The 22711-nt window shown below is 45.5% G+C and overlaps 1 protein-coding gene across 2 annotated transcripts in view; it reads left to right on the forward strand.

Annotated features, from left to right (window-relative positions):
* The first annotated feature begins 1363 nt into the window (after positions 1-1363).
* The window catches only part of LOC126355142 (vacuolar protein sorting-associated protein 8 homolog), a 204863-nt gene continuing 183515 nt past the window's right edge, over positions 1364-22711 (forward strand). Inside the window, exons 1-4 of one of the 2 annotated variants that reach the window (XM_050005329.1) lie at positions 1364-1664; positions 1748-1879; positions 3830-4015; positions 16119-16412. In XM_050005329.1, the coding sequence (XP_049861286.1) occupies positions 1590-1664; positions 1748-1879; positions 3830-4015; positions 16119-16412 (687 nt within the window). In that variant the 5' untranslated portion in view covers positions 1364-1589. The remainder of the gene's footprint in view (positions 1665-1747; positions 1880-3829; positions 4016-16118; positions 16413-22711) is intronic. The other variant, XM_050005330.1, reaches the window with a different exon arrangement.

Genomic DNA, 22711 nt, shown 5'->3' on the forward strand with positions numbered 1-22711 from the left:
TTAAAAAAACGTAGTAGATATCCGTTTGACCTATGTTGCGCCACCTAGCGGGCCAGGCATAGCGCCATCTGGTTTCCCCCTCCAAGCTAGACAAGTTTCGTTCTTTGTAGTTTTTTCGTTTGACACTTATTTCGTGAGATATTTGGCCCTGTCACGATCAATCGACCACCCTGTATAAGTGGATCAAAGAGGAATGAGGAATCATTCTAGCGACGAGATAGGACGCAAATGAGGAAACCTGGTGACATAAGCGGCTGCGAACCTGGCAGGAGAACTTCTGTAAAGTTTAGAAGGTAGGAGACGAAGTACTGGCAGAAGTAAAGCTGTGAGTACCGGGCGTGAGTCGTGCTTCGGTATCTCAGATGGTAGAGCACTTGCCCGCGAAACGCAAAGGTCCCGAGTTCAAGTCTCGGTCGGGCACACAGTTTTAATCTGCCAGGAAGTTTCACTGTTAATATCGTTTGCAAGGTCATTAATGTACAACATGAGCAGCAAGGGCCACAATACAATTCCCTGGGGCACACCTAAAATTACTTCCACATTTGCTGATGACTCTCCAACCAAGATAACATGCTGTCCCCTCCCTACCAAACAATCACCAGTCCAGTCACTTGATACTTCAAACTTTTAACAATAAGCATAAATGTGGCACTCTAAGTCAAATGCTTTTCGGAAATCAAGAAATACTGCATTTACCTGACTGCGTTGAACCAAAGCTTTCAGTGTGTCGCTTGAGAAAAGTGCGAGTTTGGTTTCATATGATCGACGTTTTCGGAATCTATGCTGGTTGGCACCGAGTAGGTCATTCTGTTCAAGGTACTCATTACATTTGAGCTCAGAATATATTCCAAGATTCTACAACAAATTGATGTTAAGGATACTGACTTGTCATGGATACTTAGTGGATCATTTCTACTACCTTTCTTGTAGACTGGTGTGACCAGTGCTTTTTGTCCAAGAGCTGATCACAGTTTTTTGTTCAAAGGATCTACGATGGATTATGGTTAGAAGAGGGTCTAACTCAGCCGCAAATTCAGTACAGAATCTGACAGGGATTCCATCGGGCACTGGAGCTTTGTTCAATTTTAGCGATTTCAGTTATTTCTCAACACCACTGACACTACATATTCCATTCATGTTTTCAGTAGTATGAGGATTAAAGTGGGGCAATTCCCCAAGTTTTTCTTTGTAAAGGAATATTTGAAAACTGAGTTAAAAATTACAGCTTTTCTGTTGTTATCCTCAATTCCAGTTCCTGTCTCATTTGCCCTACAAATAGTACGTGATGTCTCTAAAGTTTTTTTTGTGTTTTTGGAGATGGCATCACTGATGATTTGTCAACTGTTCGTTGACCTAAGAGCTCAGAACTAAAGTTACGGCATTGCAAAAGTTGTTGACAGGTGAAGTGCTTTGAGCGTACTGTAGAGTGTTATGCGATAGTGTACGCGAGAGGCGTCGGGGTAGTTTCAAATTACAGGATGGCGTAGTGGAGTTTAATTGAGCATTTAATTATTATTGCAAATTATATAGTTTAACACATTTTTTCATGTGTTGCTGCTTGTTTTTCTGTGCAAAATTTGAGGTTAGCGATGGCCGAAGTCGGCTCTTTAGGAGATCTGTCAGATCATTCATGCGTGGGATCAGTCAATCTTGATATAGAGGAGGTAAACGCTTGTGCTGTTGCTGTGTGAAACATTTTCCCTGGCTTTGAAGGAAAAAAAGTCCGCTTTATTGTTTACTATTTCAGCTGGATGATGACGAGTACAATATCCCGCCAGTAGAACATACGCCAACATTAGAGAGCATCTTGAATGATTTGGATGATAGGACATCAGCCAGCGAAGATGAATTGTCGAATTCACTGTTGCCGCCAGCGGAGGTAAGGTTGCATCTTCTCTCTCCTGCGGCGTTAACGTTGCAAGCAGCCGATCTACCATGAATTTGATATGTCAGACAAGTTGTGGTCACAGCTCAGACCTTGTAAAATAGGTTAAAGAACATACATTGTATACACACATCCAGAAACTTTCGACGCTTTCAACAATGTGACTAAATAATTGTATTCAGTTACTGTAATCTGGTCTCATTTGCGCGTGTGTGAGGCTTGTGCGTTAGTAATGGGTAATGGAGAGAAGAGCGGTTATATACCTGATGACATTTCTGAATTGGGAAGTGTAACTTGATCCACCAAAAGTCCAGACGCCGTTGCAATTCGTAGTTTGAGCAGCCATTCATATCTGAATTTTAATGTCCAATTGCTTTGTTAGTTTCTTTCGTATTCCATCAATCATTATTGAATTGTCGTCTTATGACACATGACGATATATCTACAGAAAAAGTTGTTTTTCAAGTGAATATGTGATTACATATGACATGTTTATCTGCATAATGTTTAAGATGTCCCAAAGTTGAAAAAAGTTCATGCACACACACATACTTCTTGTGTAAAAATTTGTAATAAGAGTAGTATCACTTAAAATTATTTCAGTTTTTAATTGTCTTTGGATACCATTAATTCATTAGAGATGGCTGAATTTATTTATGACTCTTTAATTCATCATTTTGTCTGCCAGTTGTAAACTGTTAGGAACAAAAGAAATCTGTTTTACTTCCATATTCAGGGGCCCTAATTATAAGCTCCATAGTTCCTCCAAATCATTATAGACAAACACTGTGATGCTTCTTTGTGATAGGCAGTGGTTGACATCTTCACCTTTCCTTATAGGCTAAATTACTAAGACTTTGAAACAAAATTTTATTATTATTTGTTTGATTATTTTCATTCTGACATTTTGTAGTTTCATCTTGTACTTCTATTTTGTTTTCTTTTAGTAAGTTCAGTGTTTGGCATGAATTAATCTTATACAGAAGTCCCACTGAATAAATATTAAATTAATGAAATATCATACATGTTTCAAAGTGTGGTTAATTGCTAATCTGCCCATAAGAGCACCAACTTAATGAAGTGGTAGATGCAACATGAAAGAGTTGTTGGTATATGTCCTAAATAAGACCATTGGCTATGTGGAATTTAAGGAAATCTAGAACCAGTTTGCAAATCTGGTAAAATTAAGGCTCTTAAAGTAGAATCCACACACAACATTCCTCAATGTGGTCCCCATGAAATAAAACACATAAATTATAGTTGTAGTACTGTATAAAGTTAAATTAACCATTGTCATAATTCTAGATCTTGGGTTTGTGTGTGCTATATTTTCACAAACAGTAATGTTTAGTTGTAGGTGTTGTATTTATCCTGTACTAAGAATGCTCTGGAACATTCAGGATTGAATAACGGCAATATTATGGGGAGGACCGATTGCTACTTGCAGTTTAGAGGAGACTCTGACTTACAGACAGGCACAAGAGAATGACTTCTATACGTTTGAGCTTTAGGCCACACGGCCTCCGAAGGTAGAAAACGCATTCACACAAGCACAACTCACTCGCATACAGCAACTGTGTATATGGCAGTCTTTCTCTTGTGCATGTCTGCAACTCAGCATCTCCTCTATTTGGTCAGTAGCAGTCTATTCTTCCTGTAATATTGTCTTTATCAAGAGTGCATGTAGATAACTGGGCACTAGGCACAGGAAGTTCCTATACAGAAGAACTGGATGTTTGTCAGTAATGGGAGAAGATAGGCATTGATCCTTTGTTTTTAAACTCTGCAGTTGTTTGCAGAATTAGTCTCTATATATATATATTCCTGTTTGTAAATACTCTCTCTTTTTTGTGTGTGTTTAGTGTAGGCCTTCATATATTTGCTGAAAATTGTTCATCAATAATTATTAGAGTATAGTATTTTACTTTTATTTTTCTTCTATAGGGGACGTTTGAAGGCAGTGAGACTTTGTCCTTGGGTAGTGTGGGCAGTGTAAGCCGCAGTTCGTCAGAACGACGGCAGACGAAAACAAACGCTTGGAGTGGAACTGCGCCAAATACACAGAGAACAGGTTCCATATTGCGACATGTGATATTGAAGGGAATATCCACTCAGCTTGTTTCTGCCTGTGTATGTGTGTTTCTGTAATATACCTACTGATTAACTTTTAGTTCTTATGCTTATGAATTTATGGAAAAACTTATCAGTAAATATTTTTCTTGATTTCAGAAAGAAATCTTTTTACATCAGAGACACTAGCCATTATCATTTTATTATTGCTTTGTATGTTTCACACAATCATAAGTTTCAGCTTTTGAAATTGAGGAAAGTTGATTTTCTTTAAATACAAACATTTTAGGTTAGACTTTACCGTGACTGTTATTGACATTAAATTAAACAAGTTTACTGTTACCATTCTCATTTTATTTACTGGTAACGGTAAACTTGTTGTTTCATTTCATGTTGATTTTTTTTTTTTTTTCCTCCTGGTAACTTCTCAAATTCAGAGTCCATCTACCCCTCCTTTCAAGCTATCTTATATCTACTTCCCCTTTAGCTGATGAATCTATAGAAAGACTGGGGACATATGTGCCATTGCGCCCTCTGTGGTAGCCTTTTAATTGGCCAAATACAGAGATACATTCCTTTCTCGAAAAATATTTTGTTGTGCATGGGCTTTGTGCAATTTAGTTGCTTTTTTACTATTACCTTTTTTCTCCATCCAGTCTCACCTTAAGTCATTGCTTATTCTACTTCTAGTCGTTCAGAAAAGTTGCTTTTATCTTGGCAGACATATTTTGCCACATACTCAACCTGAAATCCTGTTACTGTGTATCCCTCCTAATGGATTTACCATTTATGGATACCATCCTTCCTTTCACAAAGACCATCACCCTGTTCAGTTCAATTAGTTTTAACCCTCACAGCTTTAATCCCATGTAACCACACTGTATTAGAACAAATTTTACTGAAACGCTTCTGCTTTTGCAAAATCATTTCAGTTTTTAACAGAATTTTCCAATCCCCACTCTAGTACCTAAAAACATTCTCCAGACTCCAAGTTCTGTTATTAACGTGTTTTTCAGAAACCTAACACTGGCAGAAGGCTCCATCCTCTTGTAAAGCCTCATATTTAGCCCCAAATCCAGATTCATTTATGCTGAACTTGACAATTACACCTTCTACTTAACTCATTCCTCCCAGTGGAAGCATTTTACTAAAATACACTGTGAACCTTGTTTTAAACTTCCAACTGCAATCCAGCCCTTTTCACCAACTGTCAATCTCCACGGAGTACCTCATATCCAAAGTCATCACCTTGCATTCCTAAATCCCATCCCAGTAACCCATATATCATAACTCTTATAACCTTAAAATCAATCAGACTTTAATATTCCTCTAAAAATGTGCACCACAAACATTGTCAGCAAATGCAGTGACAGCTTGTCCATTGGTATTCAGACATCTCCACTGACAAACATCACTGTTGTGTTTGAGAAATGCAGCCTTACCTGTAATTGTTCCTGAAAACATTAGGTCACCTGGATCTGTCTCTCTCCACACATTTGCAATCTCTTGCAAATGCACCTGCCACCAGAGTTCCATAAACCCAACCATACTAGTATCCCTATTGGTCACCCCATCACAGCTGGTTACAATGCTCCAGAAGAATGATTGTCTGTGTTTGTTGACAGACGTCTCCCTCAAATTGTATGCATTCTCCCTTGCTGCACTGAAGATACCAATCAGTTCCTCCACATCTGTCCTCTATTTCTGCCCCATTAATAACATCTAGCTCATCATTGTGTACCTTGCTATGCTTTTGAACATCACCTACATCTACATCGATATGGTAACAGGTCTCTTAATTGCTTCGATGTCTTCCTTCAATCAAGCCTCGCACAGATCCCAAACACTCAAGCAGTACTGAAGAACAGGTTGCACCAACATCCAATGTGCTGTGGCTGGGTGGCACCCACGGGGCGAGACCCTGTCGGAGTGGTTTGTACTAGGGCAGACGCCTTGCACATGAAGCAACAAAAGCTTCACCATCCTGGCCATTCTGTGGCTGTCTCTAAGAGTGGTAGTAGACGTGACGCTCCTTCTCCTGATCCTTTGGCCTTACCTTCCCTGGCCACCCCCTGGGAGGAGGGTCAAGCTCACCGGCTTGGATTGAAACCCTTCCCGTGGTACCTGGTTTGCACCAGGACAGATGGCAGAAGTTTTGCCATGACTAAGCCTTTGTTTTTCATGGAGACAATTGAAGATAAGTACGGCAAAGTGGAGTCCATGAGTAAAATGTGGTCCAGTACTTTGCTCATAGACACCTTCTGCTGCTCAATCTGACGCCCTGCATGCTTGTGACCATCTCGGTGACGTCTCTGTCACACCCCACCAATCTTTCAACCCTGTGCAGGGCATTATTTTCCACCAACATCATCATCTCCAAACTGACCTGGAGCTCCGTGCTAGCCTTCAGCGGCAAGGGGTTCGTTTTATCTTTCGTGTGCAGCGAGACCTTCCAAACAGTCACACTGCTACGGGCACCTTTATCCTGGCCATCGAGGGGGTGTCCTCCCAGGGAAAGTCGAGGTAATGGTGTATCAATGTGATGTAAAACCTTATATTCCACCACTGATGAGATGTTTTAAATGCTTATGGTTTGGACACGTCTTCCCGCTGCTCCACTGATCCCCTCTGCGGTGACTGTGGGTGCCCCCTCCATGAGGGGAGTGACTGTGCTCCCCCACCAGTGTGTGTGTAAATTGTCATGGACAGCATTCTCCACACTCGCCTGTATGCCCCGTGTTTGTAAAAGAAAGGAAGATTCAAGAGTACAAAACCTTAGATCAGCTCACCTACACTGAGGCTTGTCAAAAGTATGATCGGCTCCATCCCGTGTCTCTCTTCTACACCCATTCCCCCTCCTACCCCGTCCTCTTCCCAGCCCCATCCCATTCGCCCCATGTCTTCAGCCTACCCCTCTCTGTCAGTACCCACACCCACCCCTTCGGGTGCTGCTCCCCCTCTCCCACCGGAGAAGTGCTTCTCTCCTTCGGCGGCCACCGGTACTGAAGCTCCCTCCCAGGACTCCTCTTCCCAGCACCCCCATGAAAGGCAATCTACGTCTCCACATCAGCAGCGCGATCCATGGCCAGTGGGCGCCAAGATTGCCTGGTGCAATTCCGTGCCAGCTCTCACTGAAGTCTGTCCTTCTCTTCCTTCCCAAGAGAAGAAGCAGAAATGCAAGAACAAGGGCAAGGCCCCTCCAGTACCCCCTGAGGTGCAGCCTTCCCCCTCCTCCATTCAATCAACCAACAGTCTGACCCCACCTATATGGATATTATCCCATCCTTATTGGTGACGGATGGTGACTCAGCAGTGTGACCGACTCTGGTCCCTTCACTTTCCCCTTGGACACCGGCTTGAGAGTCCTCCAGTGGAATTGTAATGGATATTTGTCACCTTCTACTCTGTCGCTTGTATTGTGCTCCAGGAGACCCATTTTGTAAGTTCTTACTCACCCGCCCTTCCTGGGTTCCACGCTTTGTCGGAATTGAACTGGCCCTTTGCGGGCTCCTGGTAGTGTTTGCACCTTGGTCTGTGAGGACATTGTTAGTAAATGGGTTCCCCTCCATACCACTCTGGAAGCCACTGCTGTCAGGGTCCATCTGACCACTTCAATCACAATCTGTAATCCCCCCTGCGGGTCCGGGGGTTAGAATAGGCCCGAGGTATTCCTGCCTGTCGTAAGAGGCGACTAAAAGGAGTCCCCCCCCCTCAAGGGAGTAGTTAGCGCCTGCGTCCGGAGACGGATGGTTTCACGACCTATATTTGTGGTCATTTTGGTTTTTCACTTCTTCTGGTTTCTTCCTTCCTTTGGTTGGTTCCTTTCTTTGTTCTTCTCCATCTCACTGCCTTACTTACTCTTCTCCTTGCCTTCTTCTCCTTGCCTTCTTCTCCTTCTCTGGTCTCCGCTTCGGCGTTTGAGACAGTCTGTCCTTTCTTTCCCTCTCTCCTTTCTTTATCCTCTTCTTCCTTCCTCCCTGTGCGTGCCTGAAGGTCGACCCACGCGTTCGCACGCATAGCCGGTGATGGGGTAACGCGTAATTCCCCGCCCTGGGTAGCTTGGTAAAGCACGCAAGTACCACCTGGTAAAGGCCAGGCCCAGGGAGGGGTGATTGCCTGAGCTGACACCTTCCGACCATGCCGATTGGTCCCTCCGTCCGTTTCTCGGGAGGTGTGACCTGAGGTGTAAACAATCACCTAAGGCGGGAGTGCACTCTGAGAGAGTCCCCACAAGGAAGGAGCGCGCCATCGGAGACACTGGCAATCATGGGGGATTCCTCTGCAATGGATTTCTCTTCTTCTTCTCTCTCAACTTCTGCCCACAAACGGAAACTTGACCAGCCACCAGTGACAAAAGTACTACCGCCTGCCCCACAGTTCCTCATAGTTTCTCAATCTGAGGACTGAAAGGATTTTTCCTCTGTCAACCCTTTCGTTATCCAGAAGGGCGTAGATGCCATAGCCAGATCTGTCAAGTCTTGTACCAGGTTGCGTAATGGTACCTTGTTACTAGAAACTGAGAGCGCCTTTCAGGCACAAAAACTGCTTCAGGCCACACTCCTGTACACGTTCCCTGTCCGGGTGGAGGCTCACCGCACTTTGAATTCGTCTCGTGGTGTGGTCTATACTAGATCACTCGACGGATTGACTGACGAGGAGATTCAGTCTTTCCTCGCTGAGCAGGGCGTGATGGCTGTCCATAGGGTCATGAAAAAGGTCAACAATGACCTTGTACCGACCCGAACACTTTTCTTGACCTTTGACAGTGTTCAGCTGCCGTCGCGCATCAAAGCGGGCTACGAGGTTATTTCTGTTCACCCCTATGTCCCGACACCTACACGCTGCTACCAGTGTCAGCGTTTTAATCACACTCGCCATTCTTGTTCCAATGCGGCTACATGTGTGACTTGTGGCAGGGATGCCCATGAGGGTGACTGTCCACCTCCGTCTCCTCGTTGTGTGAACTGTCGCGGTGACCGTGCAGCGTCCTCCCGCGACTGTCCCGTCTACAAGGAAGAACGCTGTATCCAAGAAATTCGGGTCAAAGAGAGAGTGTCCACCTCGGCTGCTCGCAAGCTATTCTCTAGTAGGAAGCCCACGTTGCTCCCAGCGGGGAAGTACAGTACTGTCCTCGCCTCTCCTCGGACTACCAAGGAGGTGGCGACGCAGACATGCGATCTGACCTTCAGCACTACGGTCGTCCGTTTGGCCAGTGCTAAGATCGCCCGGTCGACGTCTCCTCTTCCTCCCGTTGCCCCTCTGACACAAGCACCTTTATCAGCTTCTGCCAGGACGAAGATCCTGAAGTCAGAAGCACGGGCCTTCAAGAAAGAACCGTCTCGTGCAGACCTTCTACGTACCTCGAACCCTCAGCCATTGACCAATCCTTCCACAAAACGACCTTCCAAGAAGGCTCATAGGAAGCACAGTTCTCATTCCCCGCCACGGCGCATTTCTCCTCCTGCGCCCCCCAGCGGTTGCCGCCCCAGGCCGTCATCCGTTTCGCCTGGCCGCACCGCTGGTAGCCGAACATCTGGCCGTTCACCAGCGGAGGAAGCTCCCCCTCCCGGCCATCTTCACAAGATGGCCGATGAACCTATAGAACAAATGGACGATGACTGTCCACCTACTGCTAGCGGCGGCAGTGCTCGCACGAAGCACCTCCCCGTGTGGCAGGTATTCCGGCTCATGGAGGGGTTATGTTGATGGTCTGGGATGATATCTACTATGATCCCATCACATTGCACATTGGCGTGCAGGCAGTTGCCATCCACATTACTCTCCCCAATTTTACATTTTCCATCTGTACCGTTTACACTCCATCGTCGTCTGCCGTTACCAGGGCAGACATGCTGCAAATTATTGCTCAGCTCCCTGCACCATTTTTGTTAACTGGAGACTTCAATGCTCATCATCCTCTTTGGGGCTCTCCAGCATCCTGTTCGAGGGGCTCCCTGTTAGCAGACGTTTTCAACCAGCTCAATCTTGTCTGCCTCAATACTGGCGCCCCTACTTTCCTTTCAGACACCCCTCACACCTACTCCCATTTAGACCTCTCTGTATGTACTACCCAACTTGCACGCCGGTTTGAGTGGTATGCGCTTTCTGATACATATTCGAGCGACCACTTCCCGTGTGTTATCCATCTCCTGCATCATACCCCCTCTCTGTGCTCAACTAGTTGGAACATCTCCAAAGCAGACTGGGGGCTCTTCACTTCCAGGGCGACCTTTCAGGATCAAACCTTCACAAGCTGCGATAGTCAGGCCGCACACCTCATGGAAGTCATTCTCACTGCTGCTGAATATTCCATCCCTCACACTACTTCTTCTCCACGCCGTGTACCGGTCCCCTGGTGGACCGCAGCATGTAGAGACACCTTACGTGCTCGTCGACGTGCTTTACGCACCTTTAAACGCCACCCTACAGTTGCGAATTGTATCAATTATAAATGATTACGTGCGCAGGTCATCGTATTTTTAAAAGAAAGCAAGAAAGCCAGCTTGGCTGCTTTCACAAGCGCCTTCAACAGTTTTACTCCTTGTTCTGTTGTCTGGGGTAGCCTGCGCCGGCTATCTGGCATTAAGGTCCACTCACCAGTTTCTGGCCTGACGGTCGCGAATGACCCCTTGTGGCCCCTGAGGATGTCTCCAATGCCTTCGGCCGCTTTTTCGCAGAGGTTTCGAGCTCCACTCATTACCCCCCCTGCCTTCCTCCCCCGAAAACAGGCAGAGGAGGCTGGGCCACCTAATTTCCACTCCTCGAATTGTGAAAACTACAATGCCCCATTCACCATGCGGGAACTCGAAAATGCAGTTGCCTGGTCACGTTCCTCCGCTCCGGGGCCTGATTCTATTCATATTCAGATGCTGAAGAACCTTTCTCCTGCGGGTAAAGGTTTCCTTCTTCGTACTTACAATCGCATCTGGATTGAGGGACATGTTCCCGCATGCTGGTGCGAGTCTATTGTTGTACCGATTCCTAAGCCGGGGAAGGACAAGCACTTGCCTTCCAGTTATCGACCCATCTCGCTTACCAGCTGTGTCTGTAAGGTGATGGAGCGAATGGGTAACTCTTGTTTGGTTTGGCTGCTCGAATCTCGACGCCTACTTAGCAATGTACAATGTGGGACTCTGCTGTTGACCATCTGGTTACCTTGTCGGCCTTCATTATGAATAACTTCTTGCAGAAGCGCCCGACCGCAGCTGTGTTCTTTGATTTGGAGAAGGCTTACGACACCTGTTGAAGGCGGGCATTCTCCGCACCATGCATACATGGGGCTTTCGCGGTCGCCTCCCTCTTTTTATTCGTTCCTTTTTAATGGATCGACAGTTCAGGGTACATGTGGGTTCTGTCCTGTCAGACACCTTTCGCCAGGAAAATGGGGTGCCACAGGGCTCCGTTTTGAGCGTCGCTCTCTTCGCCATAGCGATCAATCCAGTAATGGATTGCCTCCCAGATGATGTATCAGGCTCCCTTTTCGTGGACGATTTTACCATCTATTGCAGCGCAAAGCGTACATGTTTCCTGGAGCGCTGTCTTCAGCATTCTCTTGACCGTCTTTACTCCTGGAGTGTCGCCAATGGCTTCCATTTTTCTGCCGAGAAAACGGTCTGTATTAACTTCTGGCGCTACAAAGAGTTTCTCCCACCGTCCTTCCTACTTGGCCCCGTTGGTCTCCCATTCGTGGAGACAACAAAATTTTTAGGTCTTACATTTGACAGGAAACTTAGTTGGTCTCCACATGTGTCATATTTGGCTGCCTGTTCTCTAAATGTCCTCCGTGTTCTCAGTGGCACGTCGTGGGGAGCGGATCGAACCGTCCTACTTCGCCTATATCGGTTGATCGTCCGCTCCAAGCTGGATTATGGATGCTTTGTATACTCCTCTGCACGGCCGTCCATCTTACGCCGCCTCAACTCCATACAACATCAGGGTTTACGGCTTGCGATCGGAGCGTTTTATACTAGTCCCGTCGAGAGTCTTCATGCTGAAGCCTGTGAATTGCCACTCACCTACCAGCGCGATATACTGCTTTCTCATTATGCCTGTCGGCTTCTGTCAATGCCCGACCACCCATCATATCGTTCCTTTTTTGACGACTCTCTCAACCGTCAATATGGGTTGTATGTCTCTGCCCTGCTACCCCCTGGAGTTCGCTTTCGTCGCCTCCTTCAACACCTTGATTTTTCACTCCCTGCAACCTTTAGAGTGGGCGAGAGCCACATGCCACCTTGGCTCCAGGCTCAGGTTCGCGTTCACCTTGACCTCTGCTCGCTCCCAAAGGAAGTTACCCCCGGTTCAGTATACCACTCCCGTTTTGTCGAACTTCGTTCGAAGTTCATTAATATGACCTTCATTTATACAGATGGCTCTAAGACCAATGACGGGGTCGGGTGTTCTTTTATTGTTGGGGCACAAAGTTTCAAATACCGGCTCTTTGCCCTGTACCAGGCTGTTCTTTACGTCTGCCGCCACCTTCATTCTGCTTATGTCATCTGCTCCGATTCTCTGAGCGCCATCCAGAGCCTCAGTGATCCGTATCCGGTTCACCCTTTTGTGCACCAGATCCAACGCTCTCTTCAGCAGCTGGTGGACGACGGGTCTCCAGTTAGCTTTATGTGGGTTCATGGCCATGTCGGTATCCCTGGGATCGAAGCTGCAGATGCCGCGGCCAAGGCTGCGGTCCTCCAGCCTCGGACGGCTTCTTGTTGTGTCCCTTCATCAGATTGTAGCACGGTCGTTTGTCGGCGCATTTCATTGCTGTGGCATGCCGATTGGGCCTTGAAACCTGTTCCCGTAGCTTGGTCGTCGTCCTTCTCGGCGGGAGGAGGTTGTTTTGGCCCGGCTACGAATTGGACACTGCCAGTTCATCCATCGCCATCTGCTGACGGCAGCGCCGTCGCCGTTCTGTCCATGTGGGCAATTGCTGACGGTCCGCCACATTTTAACGTCCTGTCCGGATTTTACTACGCTGCGTCTTGATCTTGGCCTGCCATGTACTCTGGATGCCATTTTAGTGGATGACCCAGGAGCTGCTGCTCGCGTTCTTCGTTTTATTAACTTGACACACCTGTCTAAGGACGTTTGATTATGCTGTAGTTTTTTAATCCTATGTCTGTTAATACGTCTTTTATAGTGTTGTCCCTTTTAGTTGCTGTTTTAACCTTGTGCCTCGCGGTACATTTCTAAATTAGTCCGGGCGCTAATGACCATTGTAGTTGTGCGCCCTAAAACCACAAAAAAAAAAAGTGTAATCTCTACCTCCCACCTGACAGGGCACCCACATCCCATGTCCTCACCACCATTCTCCAACAACTCCCTTCTGCCTTCCCACTATTAGGGGACTTTAATGCCCACAACCCTCATTGGGGTAATCATACGACTACTGCCCTGGGCAGGACAGTTGAAGCTGTTCTGGCAGGGCTTGACCTCTGTCTGTCAAATACAGGCGCTCCCACGCACTTTAGTGTGGCACATGGCACTTTCTCTACAATTGACCTCTCCATCAGCAGTCCCGGCCTTCTTCCCTCCGTTCAGCGGGGAGTCCACGATGACTTATGTGACAGCGACCATTATCCGATTGTTTTGACCTTCCTTCATTGTCTCTTGCTCTGTCACCCTCCCAGTTGGGCCATATCTAAGGCTGATTGGGGTGCCTTTTTCTCTGCTCCCATCGCCCCCCTGTATTGCCACACGACAGTGTTGATGAATCTACTCATACTTTGACTGCTGCCACCTTTCAGCAGCTGTTTCATCAGTCCCTTCTTCCTTAGGTTCCCCATGCTGGAAGATGGTCCCTTGGTGGACTCCGGAAATTTCTGCAGCCATAAAAGGCCGCCGCCATAATCTTCAACACTTCAAGCAGCTCCCTTCTACTGCTCTTCTACTGGTCTTTAAACAACTCCGCACCCAGGCCAGCTGCTTAATCAAATTTCAGAATCGGATTTGCTGGGAACGATATGTAGCTGCCATAGGACCACACACCCCCTCTTCACAAGTCTGGGCGAAACTCAGGCGAATTTTTGGCCACCGTCCTCCCACCGGGTTTGCAGGAATTTCTGTGCATGGTGTTGTCCTTAACAATCCAGACTATGTAGCAGAAAATTTCGCTCAAAACTTTGCGCAAGCTTCAGCATCGGCTCAGTATCCACCCACGTTCCTTCTCCTGAAAGAGCACTCAAAACTACTGCTTCTGTCTTTTGTGTCTCACTGCTCGGAGCCATATAATGCTCCATTCAGCGAGTGGGAATTTAGAATAAGTGCAACAGCCTCAGCATCCTCAGAATTTCATTATTAAACCATGGTAGTTCTTTTGCACTTTTATCCACTTACTGGGCACACAACTCTCCAGACTATGATTTACAATCAGCTTATATATTGCCCATAATTCCTATCTTACTGGATTAAGTGATGCCAATTCACAGTCTAAGTGTGATGCTAATAACTGCTTATCTGCTCTATCTAGTAGAAACACTCTCCTAGCATTCTTGACCGATTTATTAACTTTCATAATCATAACTGCTGTAATATATCATGATTGCTAATCCTCGTTTCGGAGTTGACATTGTTAATAAGGTCCAGCCTGTTTGTAGCTAGAAGGTCTAAGGTATTTCCATTACATGTGGGCTGCCATGATAGCTGCTGAAGACAGTTTTCAGAAAACCACCATACTACATTCTCATGGTTTTCCTGTACTGGAATACTACATTTTCCTGATACATATTACACCAAATGCACCACCACTTGCCTGATACTTTAGTCAACCACATTCTGTTGAAACTTCCTTGCAGATTGAAACAGTGTGCCGGACGAAGGATCGAACTTGGGACCTTTGCCTTTTGCGGGCAAGTGCTCTACCATCTGAGCTACCCAAGCAAGACTCAAGACCCACCCCCCACTGCTTCAATTCTGCCAGTACCTCGTCTCATACCTTCCAAGCTTCACAGAAGCTCTTCTGTGAACCTTGCAGAGCTAGCACTCCTGGAAGAAAGGATACTGTGGAGACATGGTTTAGCCACGGCCTGGGGATGTGTCCACATTGTGTTCATAATAATTTGTATTTTAGAGGTGATATACATTTCAACTAATCCTTCTTAACTCAGCATGCTACATTCTTGGCCAGGCGGATTGGCCGAGTGGTTCCAGGCGCTTCAGTCTGGAACTGCATGACCGCTATGTTTGCAGGTTCGAATCGTGCCTCGGGCATGGATGTGTGTGATGTCCTTAGGTTAGTTAGGTTTAAGTAGTTCTAAGTTCTAGGGGACTGATTACCTCAGATGTTAAGACCCATAGCACTCCGAGCCATTTGCGCTGCATTCCTGTTTATCTTACTGCTGACGTAGTTTCATTATACCTCTTGTCAGTATCAAATGCACCTACATTGCCCCCATTGTGACATCTGTGTACCATGTGGACTGTGAGTTTATTGGATGTACTAATGTTAGAGCCTTTACAACCAGATAATATCCTTCTTGGCTAGTCCATAATCATATTTCTCTTGCTGCAATCTCTTCCTGTGACAACAAACAAACATGTCTCCACTGTAAGCAGTCACAACCAATGCTCCCATACTCATCCAGTCCTTGACAAAGCAATACCTTCACCACATATTCAGCTATCTCTCACTGTGCTTTTAAATGATTAACAATTTTCAAAGTCATTATTATTTTGCTTCCGCCCCCCCCCCCCCCCTCCAGGTCAAATGACAGTTGAGTAGGTGCAACATTGGTAACTATGTAAATTATCGTTACTTTCCAATTATGTCTTATGTTGCACTCCACTCAGTCAATTCTCCTGACCATTTTCAATGTTGAAAAATGTAACCTATTATTAGAACATAGACTTTGCAGCGTTAAGATTTTTTTATGTATGGTAGGTAATGTTTGCACTAAGTTTTTAGGAATTCCGCTAAAGAAATATTCTTTCAATTCATAGCTTCTTCAATAAAGATGCATATTCCACTTTGTCATCTATAGTGAATACAGCATCTTGAACCTTTACAGGTGGCTAATGCAAAAGTAAAAAAGAAAGAAATATCAATTTGGTTTCACCTGAAGTGATTGAGATTATTTATCTTTCATAGCCTTTAATAGTTATATTACTAAAATTTCAGTAAGAATTCTCTTATTTTGTAACATCATCACAAGTTTTTTCCCCACAGGAGCGATCAAATGCTGGATTGCCCACAGCCATGGCTGCCACAACAATGATTGCTGTGGGGACATCTCATGGACTGGTGCTAGTCTTCGATGCCTCACAGCGCTTGCGGTGGTGTCTCGGTTCAACAGACCAAGAGCAGGGATCTGTTTCCAGCTTAGGATTCAATCATGACTGTTCCCGTCTTCTGGTTGGCTTTGCCCGAGGACTGATCCTCATGTATGACATTCTGAATGGAAAACTTCTTAGAACTATGGCAGATGCACATCCACCGGGGACAGCTGTTTTGCATGTTAAGGTATTTTGGAAAACAGTACTGTTTGTTATTCACATACTGTATCTGAATTGTTATTGTAGAAGTTAACATTTGATATACTAAAGAAATTAAAAAGTTGTGCACAGATATTGAGAGTGAGACAAGAGGAGCAACTCTCTCTCTCTCTCTCTCTCTCTCTCTCTCTCTCTCTCTCTCTCTCTCTCTCTCTCTGTGTGTGTGTGTGTGTGTGTGTGTGTGTGTGTGTGTGTGTGTGTGTGTGTGTGTGTTTTGAGACTAGGCTTGGTGATTCCTTGTGCTCTAGTTGTAGCTTTGGTACCCCCTGATCAAGATTTTATGTACCAACTTTCCCTAACTCCTTCAGCCTGTTTTACTTTTTTATAGCTAAATTTTTATGCCAGTTAATAGACTTGTCAAAGTTCTGAAAGTGGTTAAATTATTTGAAAATCTCAATATGAAATTGTGAGGTACTATTTGCTGTAAATGTAGACTGGTGAGGTATGATGACAGCATGTATAAATGCATAGTAAACAGGTGAGGGCACCTGTCAAATTCTCCTAGCCACATTTGTTAAGTAGACCTATTGTATGAACAAGTCTTTTGAATGTTAAGTTGGAATATGTTACAGTCAAATATCAGAGGTGCAGGTATGTCATAACCAATGTATTACACTACTCTAATCTGTGCAGTAATAACCATGGATGTTATGAAGTTTACTCTAGTGGTCAGTCAGCTTGACCATCCGTATATGGCTGAAATTGAACTAAACACAGCACTTCCTGTAGAAGATTCATACGGTAACTGAAGACATCATTGCTTCGCCAAATGTGTGCATCATGAGAGGGTCATGAGCATAAAGTGTTAAGGCAAGAAGATATTGGAGACAGGAAGCGGTCGTAAGGCGCCTGTGTATTAATGTTGGTGTAGGAACTGTATCCAACACATTAGTTTGTACTCTCTGGTGTAGCTCTCTCCCATCTCAGATTAAAGCTGTAGAAGCATCTGACAGCTGTCGCAGATTTGGCTGACAAGATTCAGGATGCAGTATGCTGCCACCAATCAGAACTGCAGGATGCAACAGTGCGTCATCAGCAGTGATGTTAGCATATTACAGTAGTCTGTCAAAGTAGACATTGGGTCTAGTCAAATGGGTGAACTGCTGACTTGACACAGTTAAAGCAAGATTTAGAGGTCATTACCACAACAGATCAGGCAGTTGTTCCATAATGAACTCCTCAGTTTTGAGTGGCACAGAGCAGTCAATTACAATATGGTATCATCAGGACTTTGGGGATCAATTGCACAAATTCACCTCAGCTTGCACCTACCCAAACAGCATCAGCAGTCGAACATAGTTGCATCCAATTGCTGGACACTCTCAGTGCCTCTATGCTAGTGACCGGAAGACGGGACAGAAATTCCTTTTGGATATGGGTTCAGATTTGTGCATTTCCCCCACAGACTTTTCTGTATAGTCGCAGGTCACCAACTGTAGAATTCCTTTCTGTCACTAACAACACACCAATAGGTAAGGGACATGTTTAGTTTGACTTGGGGCTGCATCATGTCCTCATGTGGAGTTTTGTTGTTGTGGGTGTCACAGAGCCTATAATCTGAACTGACTTCCTGGCTTATTATCATCAGTTGTCTGATGCAGCAAATGCGTGGCTTGCGGACAGTGTGACAAGACCTTCTATTGCTGGATTCTAGTGCAATGCAGTGATTCACAGCCCTAAGCTGGTTCTGATGGCAGAAAGCAGGGAAACAGAGTTGCTCTACCAGTATCCATCGGTAACACAATCACCTGATGCGGCAAGAGACATACGTCACAAAGCTGTACATATTATCAAGACTACCAATAGTCCACGAGTTTCATGCCATCTTAGACATTTAGCTCATGATTGCAAAGACAGAGATGAGTCAGTGCTCAGGGAAGGTGTTATTCACCCTTCTTGAAGTCCTTGGTCATCACCCTTGTCTGCTCCCTGCCCGTTGGATAAGCAGCTGCCAGCAGAAAGTCGTATACTCCTAGCTCACTCATTTGTTACATAATTTAATTCTTAATTTCTGTGCTTGTTTTTGGTACTTGCATTGTTTAATTCCTAATTCGGGCGTATTATAGTATTTGAGAGTTGTAGCATTGCGATTTAGTCCCTGAATGGTGTAAAATCGCATTGTCTCCTTCCGCCGCCAAGCAGTGTGTCAGCAGTGCGCAAGTAGCAGCATTACTGCATTTGCTAGGCAATCTTGTATTTTAATAACCATTTAAATTTTCTGTCGATTTGTTCGTGCTCTCTGTAGATTAATTCAGATGTTTTTAGCACAACAGTTTTTAGCATGAATGGGGACTGCAACTGCTGTGTTCGGATGCAGGCTGAGTTGGCATCCCTTCGCTCCCAGCTTCAGGCAGTGTTGTTTTCGGTCACACAGCTTGAGGCTGTTGCCAATGGGCGACACTATGGGGCTCCGGCTGAGGGTTTGTCAGGGACGGCCAGCTCGTCCCACGCATCCCCCAATCGGACTAAGACTGTGGCTGCCCAAGATACTGCCCACGTTGAGGCTGATCCCTCACCTGTGGTAGAGTGGGAGGTCGTCTCGAGGTGTGGCAGGGGGCGAAAGACATTCCGGAGGGCTGAACGGAAGGCCTCTCCAGTTTGTCTGAGGAACCGATTTCAGGCTCTGTCTCCGGCTGATACTGATGTTCGGCCAGAGATGGCTGCTTGTCCTGTTCCAGAGGTTGCCCCTCAGTCTGCAAGATCCAGGCTGTCGCAGAGGGTGGGCTTACTGGTAGTTGGGAGCTCCAACGTCAGGCGCGTAATGGGGCGCCTTAGGGAAGAAAACCAATGTGCACTCCATGTGCATACCGGGGGGAGACATTCCAGATGTGGAAAGGGTCCTTCCGAATGCCATGAAGGGTACATGGTGCACCCATCTGCAGGTGGTCGCTCATGTCGGCACCAATGATGTGTGTCGCTATGGATTGGAGGAAATCCTCTCTGGCTTCCAACAGCTATCTGATTTGGTGAAGACTGCCAGTCTCGCTAGCGGGATGAAAGCAGAGCTCACCATCTGCAGCATCATCAACAGGACTGACTGCGGGCCTTTAGTACAGAGCCGAGCGGAGGGTCTGAATCAGAGGCCGAGACGGTTCTGCAACCGTGTGGGCTGCAGATTCCTCGACTTGCGCCATAGGGTGGTGGGGTTTCGGGTTCCGCTGGATAGGTCAGGAGTCCACTAGATGCAGCAAGCGGCTACACGGGTAGCAGGGGTTGTGTGGCGTGGACTGGGCGGTTTTTTAGGTTAGATGGCCTCGGGCAAGTACAGAAAGGGCAACAGCCTCAAAGGGTGCGGGGCAAAGTTAGGACATGCGGGGACCAAGCAGCAATCGGTATTGTAATTGTAAACTGTCGAAGCTGCATTGGTAAAGTACCGGAACTTCAAGCGCTGATAGAAAGCACCGAAGCTGAAATCATTATAGGTACAGCCGAAATTTTTACAGAGGCACAGACGGTGTTTAGAAAGGATAGATTGCATGCAACCGGTGGTGGCGTGTTTGTCGCTGTTAGTAGTAGTTTATCCTGTCGTGAAGTTGAAGTGGATAGTTCCTGTGAAATATTATGGGTGGAGGTTACACTCAACAACCAAGCTAGGTTAATAATTGGCTCCTTTTACCGACCTCCCGAGTCAGCAGCATTAGTGGCAGAAAAACTGAGAGAAAATTTGGAAAACATTGCACATAAATTTTCTCAGCATATTATAGTCTTAGGTGGAGATTTCAATTTACCAGATATAGATTGGGACACTCAGATGTTTAGGGTGGGTGGTAGGGACAGGGCATCGAGTGACATTATACTGAGTGCACTATCCGAAAATTACCTTGAGCAATTAAACAGAGAACAGATTCTTGGAGATAACATCTTGGACCTACTGATAACAAACAGACCCGAACTTTCCGACTCTGTAAGTGCAGAACAGGGAATCAGTGATCATAAGGCCGTTGCAGCATCCCTGAATATGGAAGTTAATAGGAATATAAAAAAAGGGAGGAAGATTTATCTGTTTAGCAAGAGTAACAGAAGGCAGATTTCAGACTGCCTAACAGATCAAAACGAAAATTTCTGTTCCGACACTGACAATGTTGAGTGTTTATGGAAAAAGTTTAAGGCAATTGTAAAATGCGTTTTAGACAGGTACATGCCGAGTAAAACTATGAGGGATGGGAAAAACCCACCATGGTTCAACAACAAAGTTAGGAAACTACTGCGAAAGCGAAGAGAGCTGCTTTGCAAGTTTAAACACAGCCAAAACCTCTCAGACAAACAGAAGCTAAACAACGTCAAAGTTAGTGTAAGGAGGGCTATGTGTGAAGCGTTCAGTGAATTCGAAAGTAAAATTCTATGTACCGACTTGACAGAAAATCCTAGGAAGTTCTGGTCTTACGTTAAATCAGTAAGTGGCTCGAAACAGCATATCCAGACACTCCGGGATGATGATGGCATTGAAACAGAGGATGACACGCGTAAAGCTGAAATACTAAACACCTTTTTCCAAAGCTGTTTCACAGAGGAAGACCGCACTGCAGTTCCTTCTCTAAATCCTCGCATGAACAAAAAAAAAATGGCTGACATCAAAATAAGTGTCCAAGGAATAGAAAAGCAACTGGAATAACTCAACAGAGGAAAGTCCTCTGGACCTGACGGGATACCAATTCATCCAATTCATTTCTACACAGAGTACGCGAAAGAACTTGCCCCCTTCTAACAACCGTGTACTGCAAGTCTCTAGAGGAACGGAAGGTTCCAAATGATTGGAAAAGAGCACAGGTAGTCCCAGTCTTCAAGAAGGGTCGTCGAGCAGATGCTCAAAACTATAGACCTATATCTCTGATGTTGATCTGTTGTAGAATTTTAGAACATGTTTTTTGCTCAAGTATCATGTCGTTTTTGGAAACCCAGAATCTACTCTGTAGGAATCAACATGGATTCCAGAAACAGCGATCGTGTGAGACCCAACTCGCTTTATTTGTTCATGAGACCCAGAAAATATTAGATACAGGCTTCCAGGTAGATGATATTTTCCTTGACTTCCGGAAGGCATTCGATACAGTTCCGCACTGTCATCTGATAAACAAAGTAAGAGCCTACGAAATATCAGACCAGCTGTGTGGCTGGATTGAAGAGCTTTTAGCAAACAGAACACAGCATGTTGTTATCAATGGAGAGACGTCTACAGACGCTAAAGTAACCTCTGGTGTGCCACAAGGGAGTGTTATGGGACCATTGCTTTTCACAATATATATATAAATGACCTAGTAGATAGTGTCGGAAGTTCCATGCGGCTTTTTGCGGGTGATGCAGTAGTATACAGAGGAGTTGCAGCATTAGAAAATTGTAGCGGAATGCAGGAAGATCTGCAACGGATAGGCACTTGGTGTAGGGAGTGGCAACTGACCCTTAACATAGTCAAATGTAATGTATTGCGAATACATAGAAAGAAGGATCCTTTATTGTATGATTATATGATAGTGGAACAAACACTGGTAGCAGTTACTTCTGTAAAATATCTGGGAGTATGCGTGCGGAACGATTTGAAATGGAATGATCATATAAAATTAATTGTAGGTAAGGCGGGTACCAGGTTGAGATTCATTGGGAGAGTCCTTAGAAAATGTAGTCCATCAACAAAGGAGGTGGCTTACAAAAAACTCGTTCGACCTGTACTTGCGTTTGCTCATCAGTGTGGGATCCGTACCAGATCGGGTTGACGGAGGAGTTAGAGAAGATCCAAAGAAGAGCGGCGCATTTCGTCACAGGGTTATTTGGTAACCATGATAGTGTTACGGAGATGTTTAGCAAAGTCAAGGGGCAGACTCTGCAAGAGAGGCACTCTGCATCACCGTGTAGCTTGTTTGCCAGGTTTCGAGAGGGTGCGTTTCTGGATGAGATATCGAATATATTGCTTGCCCCTACTTATACCTTCCGAGGAGATCACGAATTTAAAATTAGAGAGAGTCGAGCGCGCACGGAGGCTTTCAGACAGTCGTTCTTCCCTCGAACCATACGCGACTGGAACAGAAAAGGGAGGTAATGACAGTGGCACGTAAAGTGCCCTCTGCCACGCACCATTGGGTGGCTTGCAGACTATAAATGTAGATGTAGATCTTGTACACAAAAAGGGTGCCACATGGCACCCGTGTGGCGATTACTATAGACTGAATGTTAGGACAGTTCCAGATATAGGCAGGGTCCCTATTAAGAACATACAATTATGCTCTCAGTGGTGCAACGGTGTTTAGCATACTGGACTATGAAAAGGCTTTCCTT

Source organism: Schistocerca gregaria, chromosome 3, assembly GCF_023897955.1.
Source record: "Schistocerca gregaria isolate iqSchGreg1 chromosome 3, iqSchGreg1.2, whole genome shotgun sequence".
Taxonomy (NCBI): domain Eukaryota; kingdom Metazoa; phylum Arthropoda; class Insecta; order Orthoptera; family Acrididae; genus Schistocerca; species Schistocerca gregaria.